General features: G+C 39.8%; 1 protein-coding gene and 1 pseudogene across 7 annotated transcripts in view; both read right to left on the reverse strand.

Annotated features, from left to right (window-relative positions):
- FANCA (FA complementation group A) overlaps positions 1–23,111 on the reverse strand; it is a 107,686-nt gene that overhangs the window by 66,942 nt on the left and 17,633 nt on the right. For all 7 annotated transcript variants that reach the window (XR_013163808.1, XR_013163806.1, XR_013163807.1 and 4 more), the window contains exons 7-9: positions 2,207–2,319; positions 1,709–1,791; positions 1,233–1,266 (exon numbers count right to left, since the gene is read on the reverse strand). Coding sequence is in view for 4 of the 7 variants with exons in the window: in XM_077133322.1 (XP_076989437.1) it covers positions 1,233–1,266; positions 1,709–1,791; positions 2,207–2,319 (230 nt within the window). In the remaining 3 variants the exon portion in view is untranslated. The remainder of the gene's footprint in view (positions 1–1,232; positions 1,267–1,708; positions 1,792–2,206; positions 2,320–23,111) is intronic.
- On the reverse strand, positions 12,530–17,259 carry LOC143660005 (eukaryotic translation initiation factor 5A-2 pseudogene; annotated as a pseudogene).

Consider the following 23,111-nt stretch of genomic DNA (forward strand, 5'->3'; position numbering starts at 1 on the left):
GAGAGCATAAACCACATCAGTGTCTCCTGTGGTCGTACCCACGTGAACTGTCTCCGACTCCTATGCCCCTGCATGCAAGTGTGAACTGTCCCCGCATGCCCATGTGAACTGCCCCTGCACACATGTGTGAACCATCTCTGCACAGCCATTGTGAACTGTCCCCGCATGTGTGTACGAACTGTCCCCACACACCCATGACTGCCCCTGCACTGCCGTATGAACTGCCCCCGCACGCATGTGTGAACCACCCCCACACATCCATGTGAATTGTCCCCATACACCTTTGTGAACAGCCCCCACACACCCATGTGAACTGTCCCCGCACGCCTGGGCGGATGCCCTTCTGGACAGCACCCCCTCGCCGCACAGCCATACCTGGTGCGGGAGAGGGAATGGGTCAGGGCAGGCCCCAGGGGCTGCCGTCACATACTTTCCACACAAGCATCTCCTTAAACGTCCTACTTGTCCAAGTAACTAAAAGGACACACTACTAAACTGTGCTTTCCCCTGTGGCTTTAACTTAAAATTGGGGTTAGTTTGAAAGAGGAAATCATGTGCTCATCTAAAACATACATTAGTTTAGAAATTAAAAATAGAAAACAGAGAAAAATTACCCTTACAATTACAAACAGCAAGACTTTATAATACGCTCATTTCTCTAGGCTATTTTAGGACACACAACTTCTCGTAAATTTACAACCCAGGTTCTTCTTATTTTTAATTTCTATTTTGGAGTTGATAACAAACTGCTGACAGGAAGTTAGCTGTCTACGGACATGAATCAGCATCTGTGGGTGCTACCAAACCCCAGCACAGGGCCTGGGGCTGAGCACTGAGACATCTCATGTGTGACAGGATTCAGAGGAATCCATCAAAATGGCCCCTAAGGGTATCTGGGACCTGTCAGTTCCCAGGTCTCTGGGATAAGCTCTTGGGTGCATGCACAGGCCTGCTGAGGTGGTTGAGTGTGCTCGGGTTCAGAGACTTTAAGCCTTTAACACTATCAAAATATGGAGACAAGAAAAGGCCTCCCTCCTTAGCCCTAGGTGTTAACCAGGCATCACTTTACAGCCCTGCAAATTAAAATATGAAGCCAGCAGGACCTAAAATTGGGAAAAGTGGAGGGCAAGTTCCTACTAAATGACCACTGAAAGAGAGGCCGCCCCAGCACAGAGCTGAGACTCTCCCAGCAGGAAGCCAGCAGCGTGGGAACTACTGAGCAATCCACTCACAGGCCAGCATCCTCTCCAGCACGGCAGCAGCGATCTGTGGAAGCAGACAGAGGACCATTACTCAGGCATGACCAAGGACCACCTGCCCACTCAGGACAATGAGAAAACAACACATCTGCAAAGAGGTCCAGCAAAGACAGGGCCGCGTCAGGGCTTCTTGGCACTGACAAGACCCAGACACAACACAAAGACAGGATCCTGAACCTCTGGAGGGAGGGGGCCCCACCCCAAACTGCCGAGGCTGCCCCCAGTGGGGCCTGGAGTCCTGCTCCCTCCCAGGAGGGCCAGGTAGATCCGGCTGGGCCCCTCGTTGGAGCTGGGAACCAGGGGCTGGGGTGGGGTGTCCTCAGGGTCTCCGCATCCCAGACAAAATTTCTGAAGGGAAGTGTGGCCCGAAGGCAGGCTCGAGCTCGCAGGACCACCCTGGCTGCTTGCAATGCACCCACCCTCGGTCGCGGCCTCCACCTCCCTCCTACCTGCACAGTCTTTTCCTGTTCCACATTTCTCTTCAGATCTGAGTTTTCCTGAAATCCCCTCAAAACTAATATTTGCACAAAATCTGAAAAACACAAAAGCGAAGTATTCACACACTATGGTTTCCCGACAGCCGCACGGCACATACACCATCCCGTGTCCCAGAGCAGGGCGGGTGGGCCGGCAGGCAGGGGGGCAGGGCCAAACAAACCAACCAAACAGCTGACCCCACCAAGCAAGTTAACATGTCTTTTCCAAAGGAAAAATCCATAAGCCACTGACCCAGAACCCCTTCCCATCCACTGTTTCACTTATTCGCAGATGTCATTTCGGCTCCGCACAGCCCAGGCCAGGGTCACTTCTGGGACACCTGGATGGCCAGCGGCCTGACTTCCCTCCGTGGCCTTGGAGGACTGCCATGGCGTCCACCCCACTGACTGCTCCGAGATGCTCCACAGCCACAACCACCCCGCTGGCGAGGAGCCTTTCCTGGGGCTTACCGGAAAGCAGGACCCCGGCGACATCCACATCCTGACCAGAGGCTTCCATCTGCTCACACAGAAGGCGCAGGTGCCGGCACAGCCAGTGGACCACGGCCTGCACGCTGGGGCAGCTGGAGACACAGGGAGCAGCTCAACTGGACTGCATTTCATCGCGTCATCAGCTCACCTACGTCAGCCCCCACTTTGCTAGGAATCTTGGGTCAGAGATTCCTACCAATGCCTACCAAGTGCCTAAGGTTTCCGCCCCAGAAGCCCGAGCTGCACCACCGACAAATGAGGGGTGCCAGGGAAGGGGAGCCAGCTGGGTGCTCCTGGCACGGAAAATCATCATCTTCAAATGTCTCATCTGCAGTCGCTTAATATTGTTGGGGAGAAAGACAGTTCAGTAAAGTAAAGCAATCAGCCCCGAAAGACAACGGCACTTGTGGCTCCACACCCAGGGCCTCGGCCCAGCAAAACCCCAACACGACCAAAGCCCAGCCCTGCGAGCAGCGGCAGCGAGCGGGAGCTCTGGCCTGGTCTCCCCTCCCAGGTCGCTGGTCAGAGTGACAATCACACAGAAGCAGGCAAGGCAGGCTGAAGCTGCGGCAGGATGGGCCTGTCCGGCCGGGGGCTGAGCCCTGCCCGCCCGCCAGTGTGGATCAGCAAAGGCAACACTTCTCATCTTTATCAGAACCACTATTCTTATACCATTAACTTTAAGAAGCAGTGGCTTCAAACAACACAGGCATCTGAACACCATCGAATTCCATCACCATGCACAGAAAGAGGTGAGATGTATACAAAAGCAGACAAAATGTTACCACTTGCTGGGTACTTGGATTATGAAGTAATTTTAAAAAGCAGATTTCAGCTGTGTGGAAATTCCCCATCACCTCCTTTGCACACATTTAACCAGTGACCCTAATGCCGTGGCAGCTGCTGCCTGGGTGTCTCAGTCCTGGTCACGAGCCTCCTGCCCTCGCTGATGCTGACTGCAGTCCAGACACACACAAGGAACCTCAGCCCAGCTGGGCTCAGCTGGGTGGAGTCAGGACCCTGCTCTCTGTGGTGTCCACCGGTGTAGCACGTGTGTGTGTGTCCAAACACAGAAACCAACTGAACACACATAAAGCAGCACACCTGGAAAACTCAGAGTGGAGGCATGCAGGAATACTTTGTACTGTTTGGACAACTCTCTGAAACTATTTTAGAAAATCCATCTGAATCGAGGGTTGTACCTTTTCATCACTCTGAACTTATAAATATGCCATTCTTTTTCTCTTGATTAGACTTGCCAAAGGTTTATCTATTTGGCTATTTCAAAGAAAAAGGTTTTGGTTTCATTCATCTACCTTCTACTTTTACCTTAAGTTTGAAATCTTGGTTAATTTATTTTCTCTGTTTCCTAACAGATGTATTAACTCTAGTCTATATATTTCATCTCAGTATCACTTTGGCTACAACCCACAGGTTTTAACATAATAAAATTCTCATGATTCATTCATAAGTGGTTCTATAATTCTGAGTGATTTTTGTTTTAGTTTTATTTATAACTTTTTTATTGTATAATAAAAATAGAGAGCAAAGAAATAAAAATGCTATAGTTTTCAAAGCACTCTTCAACAAGTAGTTACTTGTTTTAATTTTTTAATGAGTATCTTCTTTTGTTAAATCAACTATTTTTATTTAATGTAACTGAGGAAGTTAACAAATTCAACAAAAAGCTGTGATTGATGAGTTGAAGATCTACATTTAAAAGGATTTCAACAATTTTAGTATCGCCAACCACTTAAAATTTGAATTTTACCATTTTGCAATGTAAAATGCACAATTATAATTCCTACACTATATATCTTAAAAGTTTAAAGTTTTAGCTAAAACATGAGTCTCTGCAGTAAAAGCAAGAGTTCCCCTATACCTAATACAAATAAAATGTATTACTAATAAAGTGCCACTGCATTCAAAAATGCTATTTCTGCTATTTTCTTTTTGGGAGAGAAGGGTAAGTTTTATTTCAAAACTACTCTATGGGGGCAGGCGATGGTGGCTCAGCAGCAGAGTTCTCGCCTGCCGTGCCGGAGACCCGGGTTCGATTTCCAGTGCCTGCCCATGCAAAAAAAAAAAACAAACTCCGTGGTATAGAACTAGTCATTTTCATTATAACAGTACTGAACTAGTAGTCTGCATTATTGTACTTTGTAACAAGCACAAGAGTGCTTATTTACAGTAGCTATAAACCACGGTAAGGAAACCCTCTTAGGAAAGACCACAACTATGACTTACAAAACGTTGTGCAGTCATTACCGGATAAAGTTCAGCGTCCAGAGATTTTAAAAAGTGTAACCTGAACTAAGATAAACTTAAGTCTACCAATACCAAGAAATAGTTTTCAGGACTTCATATAAATAAAAGAACCTCTTTTTCTATTGTAAAATAGATTTCTACCTATTCTAAAGGGGTGCAGCAGGAGCGGGGGTGGGGGGGTGGATGCAAAGTTTGGCAACAAATACATTTCTAGCAGTTGGAAGCCTGATATACGCTGCTATGAAATGCATCTTTCGCATAAGGAAAACATGCTTACGAAATGTATGTATACTTTTCAGGCACTTGATCTCGGTAGTTAGGTTCATGCTCAGATGTTTATTTAATGGAAAACATTAAATTATATAGTTACTTCAAGCTGTGTTCCCACAGAACATGTGTTCCATAAGCTAAATTCAAATATTCCCTGTCAAAACTGAATACTGATGTCATACAGTCAATTCAGAGAAAAAAATTTAATAGGTTAAAGTTAACAGATTGAACTATCTCAATTTTAGAATTTTCCACCATAAATTTTTTGTTAGCCCTTCGTCGCCTATCAACCTGCTTGAATGTAGAAAAAAGGTCTGGAAACTATGAAAAGTTCTATCTAAACGATACTAGAAAAATCTGAAACTGTCGGTCATGCTTACTTCAATAACTTGTACTGTTTACAGAACTTATGCCTATGGCTTTGCTTTTTACTGCTTAAGAGCCATATTTTCCCATAATAAATGTGTTCCTAGTTCATGGTATGTAATTCAGTATGTACATGTTTTTTTTTTTTTTTTAACATGGGCAGGCTCCGGGAATCGAACCCGGACCCTCTGGCATCGCAGGCAAACATTCCTGCCTGCTGAGCCACTGTGGCCCTGTATGTACACATTTTAATGAGTCCAAAAGAACATTATGAATTTTCAATTTGTGATCCCTAAATATGCGGGAGAATTACTATATTAAGGTCTTACCATAAAACTATCTTTGGAATCCATGCCAAAGGACGGGATTCCAAAATCAGACTACCAAATTCTATCCTGAAATAGAAATGTATGGCAAGATTCCGATACAGATTGTACAGGTTCCATTTTCATCCTTAAATACTTAGCAGGTAGTTTAAGTATGCTGATAAAAGTAATTTTTGTTTGAATGTATCATTGTATTACCATTTGGAAAATTTTGCAATGTACTAGTTCGTTTTAAAATGCTGAAACTTCAGCTTTTAGCACAAACAGCCCTGAGGACAATGCATTCAAATTACAGTTCGACTAGAAGCAATCTAGTTGGAAAACATTAAAATACAAAAAACAAATTCTGGTAAGGTTGTAAATTTTTTAAAAAGTTACGAATATTTGAGGCACTACCAGACTACAATACTTTTAAGGAAGAGCTTTGGAAAAAAGGAACAAACAGACAAAGCTACGTGTGTCCATGAACACAATTAAATTATGCTGTAATGAAAAACTGTCCTAAAATGTTATAGCCTAAACATCTTATTGTGGCATCTCCTATAAAAGATGATATGCCTGGAGGTTATTCTTATGCATTAAGTAGATATCACCTTGTTATCCAAGATGTAATGGAGAGGCTGGAGGGAACTGCCTGAAAATGTAGAGCTGTGTCCCAGTAGCCATGTTTCTTGATGATGATTGTATAATGATATAGTTTTCAAAATGTGACTGTGTGATTGTGAAAATCTTGTGTCTGATGCTCCTTTTATCTACCTTGTCAACAGATGAGAGGAACATATGGAATAAAAATAAATAACAGGGGGAACAAATGTTAAAATAGATTTAGTTTGAAATGCTAGTGATCAGTATCAGTAAGGGGTATGGCCTGTAAAATTTTTTCTTTTTTTTCCTGTTTGTTATATTTTTCTGTTGTCTTTTTATTTCTTTTTCTGAATTGATGCTAATGTTCTAGGAAATGATCATGATAATGAATATGCAACTATGTGATGATACTGTGAATTGATGAGTGTATGTGTTGGGAATGTTTGTTTCTTGTAATTCTTTTTAATTAATAAAATTTTAAAAAAAAGATGATATGCTCTAGCTGCAGAAGAGTTTGGTAAATAATATAAAGCATTAGTACAGAAGTTTCTATCAGAAATGAAAAAAGTCAAGAGCTTGGTTAGCAACAATTTCTTCAGATGACTGACAGCACTTGGAGGGGGGCATGAAAGAAACATCATAATTATGTTTATGATGCAAAGTGACTTAATTCATCTACTTCAAAGAGCATTCAACCTTGTAAGAAATAAGGTGCAACAATGTCTGTCACAGTAGAAATAAGACATTGAACTAGAAAGATACATGCGTTCTGTTAATATAATACTGTATATAAACTGGCAAAAGGGCTGCAAACAAAAATGACATATAATCTATCAACATGACAGTCTCCATTCTATACATGGTAACTAGAGATATTTAACATTTGCTACGAATAAAGTACAACAAATACCAGGAATTAACATTCAACACTACTCTGATGTCATAAAAAAATAATGAACTCACTTCTATTCTATGTTTAAAAATATATGTTCCCTGCTTCCTTTTAATAGAAGTTATAAAGCTTTACTAAATGAAACGCTTTATTCTAGAGAAACATCTATTAACTTACACGAAAATAAATAGTCCTGTATCTATAACATCTCTACTTATTATAGTAAGTCAGAAGAGTATTTACACTTCATATAGCACTTTAAGTGAAATATTTATGCATAAATAGCTTTTGCCTTTCAAGGTTTGAAGAGAGAGCTATAATTTGTACAGTCTTACATTGCAAGTGAAACCATATTTATGTGGCACTTGACAAGTTAAGAAGCACACAGGCACACTAACCCAGAATTTATACTGACCCAGGGCATCAGGAAGGTAAGTTACCTGGGGCCATATGAAGGATCAGCAAGCAGCACTGACTGTTAACTTTCTACAGCTCCTGTGGGTAAGAAGGCCAACTAGCAGCAAGTAAAACACATTAATGAGTACCCAAAATAAAATACCACTATTGAAGATACGTAAATAGAATACTGTAACGAATTTTACCTAATTCCTAGTTGTGCTTTGATGGGCAAAAGATAAAATATTACACTAAAGCAATTTACTGTAACCTCAGTATTTCTTGTGCTTTACAACTCTATTCTTTGCACTTCTCTTGATTAAAGTATCTTGCTTTTTCCAAGTGAGTTTGGTGAGGGCAATATCAAGATTTAAAAGTATGCACAAAGAAAGCAGCTAAATCTGGGATCTCCTGCTCCTAATGCTATTTCCAGTCTCAGGTCAGATCACTTACTGTGTCACATGTATTTTCCTCAAGACGGTGGGAGCAAAAGCCTTTTACAAGCCCACTGGGAGAGGTCTGACACTCAGCCTTAAAGAATAAATCACATTACTGAAAAAGTGATTTTGCTCTAAATTTTCCTCCAGTATAATGACTGAGTCAAGAACCCGCACAAACTCTGTAACAATGTCTAGAATTTTGGAAATAAGATACATATGGTCCAAAAGGCTAAACAATGCAGTCACCTGAAACACCTTTTAAGCAACTGCTGTTTTATACAAGTAACTGAAGTCTCGTGACAATCAGAACACATATATTTCTTAATATAAATTAAATAACAGTTATCACATAAAGTAATATTTTTCCACAATTCACTTTCATTTGATTTTTTAGAATAATGATGTATATAAAATTTAACAAACTTTCTAAATAAATTTAAAAGAATTTCCAGTTTTTTTCTAACAAAAATACACTTTAAAATGAATACCAACATTTAATTCAATAAGGCTAAAAAAGTACTACATATTGGCCTATAAAGTAGGACACTGAATACAGAGAAAGAAAGGTGAAGGGGTGTGGGTGGGGAGAGGGAGAAAAATGGAAAACAAAAGTAAAAAGCAAAAACATACAGAACTGAAAGGCAACTTTCTATTTTTATGCTGACTACAAAAGGCCTCCAATGAAAATATCCAGCTTAACCAATCTCCTTTACTACTCACTGTCCTTTGTGTCTTCTTTACAACCAGACTTATAAATACTCACCCAATAGTGCAGGGCCCCTGTCAGCCACAAGCAGGTACTAAAACCACCACACAAGGTTCAGCAAGGAATATTACAACTGAGGTAATACAAGTGGTTGTACGTGGCCACCAATTTTTGATTACATGATTTTTGTTATTTTAAGGATTTGTGCTTGACACAAATAGGGTAAAAGGGTGACATTTCCAATCCAACATTTATTCTATGATATTACGTGTGAAATTAATATAGAAGCAGTTCAACTTATAAGCGGTACTTCAATACCACTAGAAGCTACATTATTTAATTTAAAACCCTGGTTTATTTATCATTTAACTAAAATTCAAGAAAAATTTGCTCAAACAAAGCACATTTCATTTGCTGAAGCTATCCTGTCTGTTTCTTGGACTTAGAAACCGAAAACCAAAGGACTGTTATAGGAAAGACACCTACAAATTAAAAAAAAAGAACTACAGCTCTTTCTCCGCTGGTGGCGCTCCCGCCGCCAGCCAACCAGCCCTCCTCTTCCCCCTTATCCGCCGGCGGCGCTCCCGCCACCATCTTGCCCTACTCTTTCCCCTTCTGCTCCGGCGGAGCTCGATCCGCCATCTTATCCTTCCCTTTCTCCTGCTCCGGCAGCTCTCCAACCACCACCGCGCCCTCTTCCGCCTTCACCAGCTCCTCCGCCACCGTCCTTGACAGCTGTGCCACCCTCACCTTTCCTCCTCCAGAACAGCTACTGGGGGAGTGGAGACGATACAGAGCAGCTCCCGGAGCCACGACGGAGATCAAAGGGACGGCGTACCCCATCCTGGAACGGCTGACTGTCTGGGAGAACCAGCTCCAGTGAGATCGCCGAGGGGCGCGGGCTTTCCCGGGCGGGATGGCAAGCGGCGGAAGTCCCTTCCTTCCTCCTTCCCAGGCCAGCTGGCAGAATTGGGCAGGCGGTACCCTTGGGCCGCGGCGACTGGCTCCCCCACCACGCGAGGCCCCCCGGACCAACTGAGAGAGTTGGGTCGGAAATCCCCAGACTACGGAGAACGGTGACCGGGGGTTCCCTTCCAAACACGTGACGCCCCGGTCCGGCTGGGAACAGTGCACTCTCCCGGGCTGCGGCGGCTGGCACCCTCCCACCATGCTTGGCGCCCCAGGCTAACTAGGAAATTCGGTTGGGCGCTCTCCCGGGCTGCGGCGGCCGGCGACCCTCCCCACGTTCGGACCCCCGGGCCGGCTGTCACTCTTTCAAGCAGCTTCAGCTGGCGAATCTCCCCCACCATGACAGTTTTCCAAAGTTAAAGGACCCACAGCACCTTTTACTGGTGGGACCCGCAGACAAACATGTGCCACGAGCGCCACCTACTGGGCAGGCTAAGAAAAACAGAACCCAGAGATTTCACAGAAAAAAATCTTTCAACCTGTTGGGTCCAACACCCAGGGAAATCTGACTAAATGCCCAGACGCCAGCAGAAGATAACGGATCACGCTCAGAAAATTGAAAATATGGCCCAGTCAAAGGAACAAACCAATAGTTCAAATGAGATACAGGAGCTGAGACAACTAATGCTGAATATGCGAACAGAAATGGAAAACCTCTTCAAAAACGAAATCGATAAATTGAGGGAGGACATGAAGAAGACATGGGCTGAACAAAAGAAGAAATGGAAAAACTGAAAAAACAAATCACAGAGCTTATAGAAGTGAAGGATAAAGTAGAAAAGATGGAGAAAACAATGGATACCTACAATGATAGATTTAAAGAGACAGAAGATAGAATTAGTGATTTGGAGGATGGAACATCTGAATTCCAAAAGGAAACAGAAACTATCGGGAAAAGAATGGAAAAACTTGAACAGGGTATCAGGGAACGCAAGGACAATATGAAGTGAACAAATATACGTGTTGTGAGTGTCCCAGAAGGAGAAGAGAAGGGAAAAGGAGGAGAAAAACTAATGGAAGAAATGATCACTGAAAATTTCCCAACTCTTATGAAAGACCTAAAATTACAGATCCAAGAAGTGCAGCGCACCCCAAAGAGAAAAGACCGAAATAGGCATTCTCCAAGACAGTTACTAGTTAGAATGTCAGAGGTCAAAGAGAAAGAGAGGATCTTGAAAGCAGCAAGAGAAAAACAATCCATCACACACAAGGGAAACCCGATAAGACTATGTGTAGATTTCTCAGCAAAAACCATGGAACCTAGAAGACAGTGGGATGATATATTTAAATTACAAAAAGAGAAAAACTGCCAACCAAGACTCCTATATCCAGCAAAACTGTCCTTCAAAAATGAGGGAGAAATTAAAACATTCTCAGACAAAAAGTCACTGAGAGAATTTGTGACCAAGAGACCAGCTCTGCAAGAAATACTAAAGGGAGCACTAGAGACAGATACAAAAAGACAGAAGAGAGAGGTATGGAGAAGAGTGTAGAGAGAAGGAAACTTAGATATGACATATAAAATACAAAAGGCAAAATGGTAGAGGAAAATATTATCCAAACAGTAATAACACTAAATGTTAATGGACTGAATTCCACAATCAAAAGACATAGACTGGCAGAATGGATTAAAAAACAGGATCCTTCTATATGCTGTCTACAGGAAACACATCTTAGACCCAAAGATAAACACAGATTGAAAGTGAAAGGTTGGGAAAAGATATTTCATGCAAATAACAACCAGAAAAGAGCAGGAGTGGCTATACTAATGTCCAACAAATTAGACTTCAAATGTAAAACAGTTAAAAGAGACAAAGAAGGACACTATATATTAATAAAAGGAACAATTAAACAAGAAGACATAACAATCATAAATATTTACACACCGAACCAGAATGCCCCAAAATACGTGAGGAATACACTGCAAACACTGAAAAGGGAAATAGACACATATACCATAATAGTTGGAGACTTCAATTCACCACTCTCATCAATGGACAGAACATCTAGACAGAGGATCAATAAAGAAATAGAGAATCTGAATATTACTATAAATGAGCTAGACTTAACAGACATTTATAGGACATTACATCCCACAACAGCAGGATACACCTTTTTCTCAAGTGCTCATGGATAATTCTCAAAGATAGACCATATACTGGGTCACAAAGCAAGTCTTAACAAATTTAAAAAGATTCAAATCATACACAACACTTTCTCGGATCATAAAGGAATGAAGTTGGAAATCAATAATAGGCCGAGTGCCAGAAAATTCACAAATACGTGGAGGCTCAACAACACACTCTTAAACAACCAGTGGGTCAAGGAAGAAATTACAAGAGAAATTAGTAAATACCTCGAGGCGAATGAAAACGAAAACACAATATATCAAAACTTATGGGACGCAGCAAAGGCAGTGCTAAGAGGGAAATTTATTGCCTTAAATGCCTATATCAGAAAAGAAGAAAAGGCAACATGCAGGAATTAACTGTCCACTTGGAAGAACTGGAGAAAGAACAGCAAACTAATTCCAAAGCAAGCAAAAGGAAAGAAATAACAAAGATTAGAGCAGAAATAAATGAAATTGAAAATATGAAAACAATAGAGAAAATCAATAAGACCAGAAGTTGGTTCTATGAGAAAATCAATAAGATTGATGGGCCCTTAGCAAGATTGACAAAAAGAAGAGAGAGGATGCAAATAAATAAGATCAGAAATGGAAGAGGAGACATAACTACTGACCTCACAGAAATAAAGGAGGTAATAACAGGATACTATGAACAACTTTATGCTAATAAATACAACAATTTAGATGAAATGGACGGGTTCCTGGAAAGACATGAACAACCAACTTTGACTCAAGAAGAAATAGATGACCTCAACAAACCAATCACAAATAAAGAAATTGAATCAGTCATTCAAAAGCTTCCTAAAAAGAAAAGTCCAGGACCAGACGGCTTCACATGTGAATTCTATCAAACATTCCAGAAAGAATTAGTACCAACTCTCCTCAAACTCTTCAAAAAAATCGAAGTAGAGGGAAAACTACCTAATTCATTCTATGAAGCCAACATCACCCTCATACAAAAACCAGGCAAAGATATTACAAAAAAAGAAAACTACAGACCAATCTCTCTAATGAATATAGATGCAAAAATCCTCAATAAAATTCTAGCAAATCGTATCCAACAACACTTTAAAAGAATTATACATCATGACCAAGTAGGATTCATCCCAGGTATGCAAGGATGGTTCAACATAAGAAAATCAATAATGTAATACACCATATCAACAAATCAAAGCAGAAAAATCACATGATCATCTCAATTGATGCAGAGAAGGCATTTGACAAGATTCAACATCCTTTCCTGTTGAAAACACTTCAAAAGATAGGAATAGAAGGGAATTTCCTTAAAATGATAGAGGGAATATATGAAAAACCTAATATCATCCTCAATGGGGAAAAATTGAAAACTTTCCCCCTAAGATCAGGAACAAGACAAGGATGTCCACTATCACCACTATTATTCAACATTGTGTTGGAGGTTCTAGCCAGAGCAATTAGACAAGAAAAAGAAATACAAGGCATCAAAATTGGAAAGGAGGAAGTAAAACTATCACTGTTTGCAGACGATATGATACTATACGTCGAAAACCCAGAAAAATCCACAACAAAACTACTAGAGCTAATAAATGAGTACAGCAAAGTGGCAGGTTACAAGATCAACATTCAAAAATCTGTAGCATTTCTATACACTAGTAATGAACAAGCTGAGGGGGAAATCAAGAAACGAATCCCATTTACAATTGCAAATAAAAGAATAAAATACCTAGGAATAAATTTAACTAAAGAGACAAAAAACCTATATAAAGAAAACTACAAAAAACTGCTAAAAGAAATCACAGAAGACCTAAATAGATGGAAGGGCATACCGTGTTCATGGATTGGAAGACTAAATATAGTTAAGATGTCAATCCTACCTAAATTGATCTACAGATTCAATGCAATACCAATCAAAATCCCAACAACTTATTTTTCAGAAATAGAAAAACCAATAAGCAAATTTATCTGGAAGGGCAGGGTGCCCCGAATTGCTAAAAACATCTTGAGGAAAAAAACGAAGCTGGAGGTCTCGCGCTGCTGGACTTTAAGGCATATTATGAAGCCACAGTGGTCAAAACAGCATGGTATTGGCATAAAGATAGATATATCGACCAATGGAATCGAATAGAGTGCTCAGATATAGACCCTCTCATCTATGGACATTTGATCTCTGATAAGGCAGTCAAGCCAACTCACCTGGGACAGAACAGTCACTTCAATAAATGGTGCCTAGAGAACTGGATATCCATATGCAAAAGAATGAAAGAAGACCCGTATCTCACACCCTATACAAAAATTAACTCAAAATGGATCAAAGATCTAAGCATTAGGTCTAAGACCATAAAACAGTTAGAGGAAAATGTAGGGAGATATCTTATGAAACTTACAATTGGAGGCGGTTTTATGGACCTTAAACCTAAAGCAAGAGCACTGACGAAGGAAAGAAATAAATGGGATCTCCTCAAAATTAAACACTTTTGTGCATCAAAGAACTTCATGAAGAAAGTAGAAAGACAGCCTACACAATGGGAGACAATATTTGGAAATGACATATCAGATAAAGGTCTAGTATCCAGAATTTATAAACAGATTGTTCAACTCAACAACAAAAAGACAGCCAACCCAATTACAAAATGGGAAAAAGACTTGAACAGACACCTCTCAGAAGAGGAAATACGGATAACCAAGAGGCACATGAAGAGATGCTCAATGTCCCTGGCCATTAGAGAAATGCAAATCAAAACCACAATGACATATCATCTCACACCCACCAGAATGGCCATTATCAACAAAACAGAAAATGACAAGTGCTGGAGAGGATGCGGAGAAAGAGGCACACTTATCCACTGTTGGTAGGAATGTCAAATGGTGCAACCACTGTGGAAGGCAGTTTGGCGGTTCCTCAAAAAGATGAATATAGAATTGCCATACGACCCAGCAATACCACTGCTAGGTACCTACTCAAAGGACTTAAGGGCAAAGACACAAACGGACATTTGCACACCAATGTTTATAGCAGCGTTATCTACAATTGCAAAGAGATGGAAACAGCCAAAATGTCCATCAACAGAAGAACGGCTAAACAAACTGTGGCATATGCATACGATGGAATATTATGCAGCTTTAAGACAGACTAAACTTATGAAGCATGTAATAACATGGATGGACCTAGAGAACATTATGCTGAGTGAGACTAGCCAAAAACTAAAGGACAAATACTGTATGGTCCCACTGATGTGAACGGACATTCGAGAATAAACTTGGAATATGTCATTGGTAACAGAGTCCAACAGGAGTTAGAAACAGGGTAAGATAATAGGTGATTGGAGCTGAAGGGATACAGACTGTGCAACAGGACTAGATACAAAAACTCAAAAATGGACAGCACAATAATACCTAAGTGTAAAGTAATCATGTTAAAACACTGAATGAAGCTGCATCTGAGCTATAGGTTTTTTTGTTTTGTTTTTTGTTTGTTTGTTTGTTTTTACTATTATTATTACTTTTATTTCTTTTCTCTATATTAACATTCTATATCTTTTTCTGTTGTGTTGCTAGTTCCTCTAAACCGATGCAAATGTACTAAGAAACGATGATGATGCATCTATGTGATGATGTTAAGAATTACTGACTGCATATGTAGAATGGTATGATTTCTAAATGTTGGTTTAATTTCTTTTTTTTCCGTTAATTAATAATAAAAAAAAAAGAATTACACATCTTGATTATCTTTAAATAACTGCCTGCAAACCAATCCAGTACAATTTCAAAACAATTAAAAAAGAAATGAGGTTACTTATGAATGCCATTGCTTTGGTGACAACTTAATCAAACTTTAGATCTGTAGCTGATCCAGAGCTAAACAGCTTGCTCACGCCTGATGCTTTCATTTACTTGGAGGGATTTAAGGCTACAGCATATTCTTCACTCGCTGCACACATGACAGACACCTGCACATCTTCACCTGCAGTGTATTTTCCTTCTATTTCTTTACCCAGTTTCACCCTCTGGAAGCTTAAGATCTTCACGAACCTCACCAGTTTCTGTCAGCAGGGAAAGGTAACCTTCCTGAATGCATAGATAATCATTTCTTTTAATGTTTGGAGCATCCATGTTGTCAGGAGAAGGGTAAATAGCTTCGTATTTTTTGCCAGTAAAAATATCAATGCTGACAAGTGAACCTTGGCATGACCGTGCTTTCCAGTTTTGGAAGCTGGCATCTTCACTATCTTGCATGATTGTCCTTTAAGCACCCCTTTTGCTCAGGGCAGAACACTGCGTAGGGCAAGTGCTGGAAGCACCAGTGTGTCCAGTAGTGAAATCAACTTCATCCGTCTTGTGGGCTGGGGAGATGCTGGGTTTTCCGAGGGAACTTCCAGAGGGAAAGGAGCACCTTCACCTGTGCACCCGCGCCAGTTACCCACAGCTGCGTGGCTACAGCAGTTCCAAGAGATCTGGCTTTCACTGAGTATCTTAACAATATTAAGTCTTACAATCCATGAATATAGGATTTCATCCCATTTATGCAGGTCACCTTTAACTTCTTTCAACAATGCTTTTTAACTTTCAGTGAACAAATCTTATACTACTTTAGACAAATTTATTTCTAACATTCTTTTTGATGCTTCTTTTAAATGGCATTGCATTCTTAATTTCATTTTCAGATTGTTCATTGCACATATATAAAAATACAACTAAATTTGCATACTCATCTTAAATCCTGTGACCCTGAATTCATTTAAAACCTCACATAGGCATCTGTGTGTGTGGACTTTTTACAATTTTCCATACAAGATTATGTCATCTGCAAATAGTTTCCTTTCCAATCTAAACGCTGGGTTTTTTGTTGTTGTTGTTGTTTTTGGTTTATTTGGGGGGGGGGGGGCAGGGGAGGTGTTCATGGTCCAGGTATCAAACCTAGGTTTCCCACATGGAAGGCGAGCATTCTACCCTGGAACCCGCATACACCCCAATAAATACTTTTAATTTCATTTTCTTGCCTGGGTGTCCTGGCTAGAACCTCCATTATTTGTTCACCCTGAGGAAAGCTTTCAGTTCTTCACATTGAACGTGAAGTGAGCTGTCGGTTTTTGCAGATACCCTTTATCTGGAGGTAGGCATTTCTGTCTGCTCCTAGTCTCTTGGGTGTTTCTAACATGAAAGATAGAAGTGTGGAGTTTGTCAAACACTTTTTCTACATCTGAGACAATCATGTGGCTCTTATTCTTTATTCTATTGATGTGACTTTCAATTACAACATTCATTTTTAGACGTTAAATCCAGTTTGTATTCCAGGGATAATACTCACTTGGCCCTGGTGTATAATCCTCTTTTTAGGGTGCTGGGCTCAGTTTGCTGAGATTTTGCTGAGAACATCTGTGTCTATGTCGTAAGGGTACAGTCTTTGGCTTAGGTGGCATGTAGGCTGGTAAGGCACCTTCCTTTTCTTTGTTCTGAAATGCTTTGTGAAGGGGCAGGATTGTCCTTTTTAAAGGTCTGGTGAAATACACAATGAGGTCATTTGGGCCTGGGACTGAATCTGCGCTGAGATTTTCAATAATTAAATTTCTTTACCTGATTGGTTTAGATTTTCTTTTTAGGCAGTTTCAGTAATCTATGTCTTCACAGAAATGTGTTCATTTAATCTATTTTCCAATTTAACGTCATAAAGTTGTTACTTTTCTATGAGGTTGGTGATGATACCCTGCATTTCCAATGGGGGTCACTTTATTTTTTTCTAGGTCATTCAAGGTAAAGAACTGCCAATTTTTCTGATTTTTTTTCAAACAACAATTTTTTTTATTGATTTTCTCTATTTTTTATGTTTTATATTTCATTGATTTCTACCCTGATCTTTGTTATTTCCTTCTTTCTACTTGCTTTGAGTTTAGTCTGCTTTTTGTTTTTAATTTTGGGGGATGTTTTGTTTGTTTTTGTGTTCTTAATTTCTTAAGGTGGAAGCTTAGCTGCTGATTTGAGATCTTTCTTTTTAATATAGGCTTTCTCAGTTATAAATTTTCCTCTAAGTACCTGCATCCAATAAACTGTGGAATGGCAAGTTTTCATTTTCATTCAGCTCAAAATATTATGTGCATATGCTACTGAAAGTTCTTTAATGTTGTTAAATTTATTAATTTTTTCTTTTATAGCTTCTGGGTTTTATGTCGCATTTAGGCCTTCCTTATTAAAAAGTCCTCCATGATTTCTTCTAGTACTCATATAGGTTCATATTTTCCCTTCTGATTCTTTGTTGTATCCAGAATTTTTCTGATACAAGTTAAATACAGGCACATCTCAGAGATACTGCGGGGTTGGCTCCAGACCTCTGTAATAAAATGAGTATCACACAAGCAAATTACATGAATTCTTTGGTTTCCAAGGGCATATGAAAGTTATGTTTGTGAGCCATTGATTGTAACCATGTCAAGAATGTCTGTAATCCAGAGAAGAGGGCAGAGTCAAGATGGCGGCTTAGCAACGTGCGCATTTTAGTTTGTCCTCCAGAACAAATACTAAATAACCAGAAACAGTACAGAACAGCTCCCGAAGCCATGTCAGTGACCGAACACACAGTGTACCCCAGTCTGGACCAGCTGCAAGCCTCCCCAAAACCGTGAGTGCCCCAAGACACGGCACCCGGCGCCCCTCCCCCACAGGCAGCTTCCCAGAGGGAAAGGAAAGAGACTCTAAACCTGGTCAAGCGGAGTTCGCTTATTGGACTCACAGAAAAAGAGGAAAGGGGGAGGAAACAGAGGTTTTAGTGGCTGTGTTTCTATGGAGACTTGGCAGCCTCTGGATTCGGCAGCAGGACTTCTCAGGCTGCAACTGCCCCAGGCATAGGCAGAAACAGGCTGCTTTCAGGGTTGTCTCCCACCTGGGCCTTCCCCAGGGGAGGGGTGAAGCCGAACTCAGGTGTAATTCCTCTCTCAAGGAATTCAGACCCCAAGGCTTTGCAATTTGAAGCCATTAAAACCAGTCTACAACCTCTCCTCCGTCTCCATGACGCCCCCAGCAGGGAGAGTCTTCCAAAGTTAAAAGTGCTGCAACATATTTTGCTGGTGTGATCCACAGGCAGATGCGCCACATACTGGGCAGGATAAGAAAAACAGCCCAGAGACTTCACAGGAAAGTCTTTTAACCTGATGGGTCTCACCCTCAGGGAAAACTGATGCAGGTGACCCCTTCCCCCTGATAGGAGGCCAGTTTAGTCCGAGAAAACCCAGCTGGGGTCTATAATACCTACAAAGACCTTCCTAAGGGTGGGGAGGGAAAAGGCACCATACAAGCAGGGCAAGAAACAAGAAAACAAGAACTGAAAAATTATCCTCTGTTAAACAAAACCTAAGCTAGAGGTCTGGAAAAAGCTAAACTGAAGGTCAAACAACAGATAGACAACAAATTCACCTAGCAAGAAAACCCTAGGTAAGAGAAGTGAAAGCAATCTCCAGAATAAACTAATTAAGGTAATTAAATGTCCAGACGCCGGCAAAAAAATGACAACTCACACCAGGAAAATTGAAGATATGGCCCAGTCAAAGGAAGAAACCAATAGTTCAAAGGAGATACAAAAGCTGAAACAACCAATTGAGAATGTACGAACAGACATGGAAAACCTCATCAAAAACCAAATCAATGAATTGAGGGAGGATATGAAGAAGGCACGGAACGAACAAAAAGAACAAATGGAAAGTCTGAAAAAACAAATCACGGAACTTATGGGGATGAAAGGTATAGGAGAAGAGATGAAAAAAACAATGGAAACCTACAATGGTAGATTTCAAGAGACAGAGGTTAGCATTAGAGAACTAGAGGATGGAACATCTGAAATCCGACAAGATAAAGAAACCATAGGGAAAAAAATGGAAAAATATGAGCAGGGACTCAGGGAACTGAATGATAATACGAAGCGCACAAATATACATGTTGTGGGTGTCCCAGAAGGAGAAGAGAAGGGAAAAGGAGGAGAAAAACTAATGGAAGAAATTACACTGAAAATTTCCCAACTCTTATGAAAGACCTAAAATTACAGATTCAAGAAGTGCAGCGTACCCCAAAGAGAATAGATCCAAATAGGCGTTCTCAAGACACTTACTAGTCAGAATGTCAGAGGTCAAAGAGAAAGAGAGGATGTTGAAAGCAGCAAGAGAAAAGCAATCCATCACATACAAGGGAAACCCGATAAGACTATGTGTAGATTTCTCAGCAGAAACAATGGAGGCAAGAAGACAGTGGGATGATATATTTAAATTACAAAAAGAGGAAAAACTGCCAACCAAGAGTTCTATACCCAGCAAAATTGTTGTTCAAAAATGAGGGAGAAATTAAAACATTTTCAGACAAAAAAATCACTAAGAGAATTTGTGACCATGAGACCAGCTCTGCAAGAAATACTAAAGGGAGCACTAGAGACAGATACAAAAAGACAGAAGAGAGAGGTATGGAGAAGAGTGTAGAGAGAAGGAAACTTAGATATGACATATAAAATACAAAAGGCAAAATGGTAGAGGAAAATATTATCCAAACAGTAATAACACTAAATGTTAATGGATTGAACTCCCCAATCAAAAGACATAGACTGACAGAATGGATTAAAAAATAGGATCCTTCAATATGCTGTCTACAGGAAACACATCTTAGACCCAAAGATAAACATAGGTTGAAAGTGAAAGGTTGGGAAAAGATATTTCATGCAAATAACAACCAGAAAAGAGCAGGAGTAGCTATACTAATATCCCACAAATTAGACTTCAAATGTAAAACAGTTAAAAGAGACAAAGAAGGATACTATATACTAATAAAAGGAACAATTCAACAAGAAGACATAACAATCATAAATATTTATGCACCGAGCCAGAATGCCCCAAAATACATGAGGCAAACACTGCAAACACAGAAAAGGGAAACAGACACATCTACCATAATAGTTGGAGATTTCAACTTCCCACTCTCATCAATGGATAGAACATCTAGACAGAAGATCAATAAAGAAACAGAGAATTTGAATATTACAATAAGTGAGCTAGACTTAACACACATTTATAGGACATTACATCCCACAACAGCAGGATACACCTTTTTCTCAAGTGCTCATGGATCATTCTCAAAGATAGACCATATGCTGGGTCACAAAGCAAGTCTCAACAAATTTAAAAAGATTGAAATCATACAAAACACTTTCTCAGATCATAAGAGAATGAAGTCGGAAATCAATAATAGGCAGAGCACCAGAAGATTCACAAATACGTGGAGGCTCAACAACACACTCTTAAACAACCAGTGGGTCAAGGAAGAAATTACAAGAGAAATCAGTAAATATCTAAAGGGAAATGAAAATGAAAACACAGCATATCAAAACTTATGGGATAAAGCAAAGGCAGTGCTAAGAGAGAAATTTATTGCCCTAAATGCCTATATCAAAAAAGAAGGAAGGGCAAAAATACAGGAATTAACTGTCCACTTGGAAAAACTGGAGAAAGAACCGCAAACTAACCCCAAAGCAAGCAAAAGGAAAGAAATAACAAAGATTAGAGCAGAAATAAATGAAATTGAGAACATGAAAACAATTGAGAAAATCAATAAAACCAGAAGTTGGTTCTATGAGAAAATCAGTAAGATTGATGGGCCCTTAGCAAGATTGACAAAAAGAAGAAGAGAGAGGATGCAAATAAATAAGATCAGAAATGGAAGAGGAGACATAACCACTGACCCCACAGAAATAAAGCAAGTAATAACAGGATACTATGAACAACTTTATGCCAATAAATACAACAATGTAGATGAAATGGACACCTTCCTAGAAAGGGATGAACAACCAACTTTGACTCATGATGAAACAGACGACCTCAACAAACCAATCACAAGTAAAGAAACTGAATCAGTCATTAAAAAGCTTTCCAAAAAGAAAAGTCCAGGACCAGACGGCTTCACATGTGAATTATACCAAACATTTCAGAAAGAATTAGTACCAATTCTGCTCAAATTCTTCAAAAAAATTGAAGTGCAGGGAAAGCTACCTAATTCATTCTATGAAACCAACATCACCCTCATACAAAAACCAGGCAAAGATATTACAAAAAAAGAAAACTACAGACCAATCTCTCTAATGAATATAGATGTAAAAATCCTCAACAAAATTCTAGCAAATTGAATCCAGCAACACATTAAAAGAATTATACATCATGACCAAGTAGGATTCATCCCAGGTATGCAAGGATGGTTCAACATAAGAAAATCAATTAATGTAATACACCATATCAACAAATCAAAGCAGAAAAATCACATGATCATCTCAATTGATGCAGAGAAGGCATTTGACAAGATTCAACATCCTTTCCTGTTGAAAACACTTCAAAAGATAGGAATACAAGGGAACTTCCTTAAAATGATAGAGGGAATATATGAAAAACCCACAGCTAATATCATCCTCAATGGGGAAAAATTGAAAACTTTCCCCCTAAGATCAGGAACAAGACAAGGATGTCCACTATCACCACTATTATTCAACATCATGTTGGAGGTTCTGGCCAGAGCAATTAGACAAGAAAAAGAAATACAAGGCATCAAAATTGGAAAGGAAGAAGTAAAACTATCACTGTTTGCAGACGATATGATACTATACGTCGAAAACCCGGAAAAATCCACAACAAAACTACTAGAGTTAATAAATGAGTACAGCAAAGTGGCACGTTACAAGATCAACATTCAAAAATCTGTAGTGTCTCTATACGCTAGTAATGAACAAGATGAGGGGGAAATCAAGAAACAAATTCCATTTACAATTGCAAATAAAAGAATAAAATACTTAGGAATAAATTTAACTAAAGAGACAAAAGACCTATACAAAGAAAACTACAAGAAACTGTTAAAAGAAATCACAGAAGCCCTAAATAGATGGAAGGGCATACCGTGTTCATGGATTGAAAGACTAAATATAGTTAAGATGTCAATTCCACCTAAATTGATTTACAGATTCAATGCAATACCAATCAAAATCCCAACAACTTACTTTTCAGAAACAGAAAAACCAATAAGCAAATTTATCTGGAAGGACAGGGTGCCCTGAATTGCTAAAAGTATCTTGAGGAAAAAAACGAAGCTGGAGGTCTCACGCTGCCGGACTTTAACGCATATTATGAAGCCACAGTGGTCAAAACAGCATGGTACTGGCATAAAGATAGATATATCGACCAATGGAATCGAATAGAGTGCTCAGATATAGAATCTCTCATCTATGGACATTTGATCTTTGATAAGGCAGTCAAGCCAACTCACCTGGGACAGAACAGTCTCTTCAATAAATGGTGCCTGAAGAACTGTATATCCATATGCAAAAGAATGAAAGAGGACCTGTATCTCACACCCTATACAAAAAAAGTTAACTCAAAATGGATCAAAGATCTAAACATCAGGTCTAAGACCATAAAACAGAGGAAAATGTAGGGAAATATCTTATAAATCTTACAATTGGAGGCGGTTTTATGGATCTTACACCTAAAGCAACAGCACTGAAGAAATAAATAAATAAATGGGAACTCCTCAAAATTAAACACTTTTGTGCATCAA

This window comes from Tamandua tetradactyla, chromosome 16 (assembly GCF_023851605.1).
Source record: "Tamandua tetradactyla isolate mTamTet1 chromosome 16, mTamTet1.pri, whole genome shotgun sequence".
NCBI lineage: Eukaryota > Metazoa > Chordata > Mammalia > Pilosa > Myrmecophagidae > Tamandua > Tamandua tetradactyla.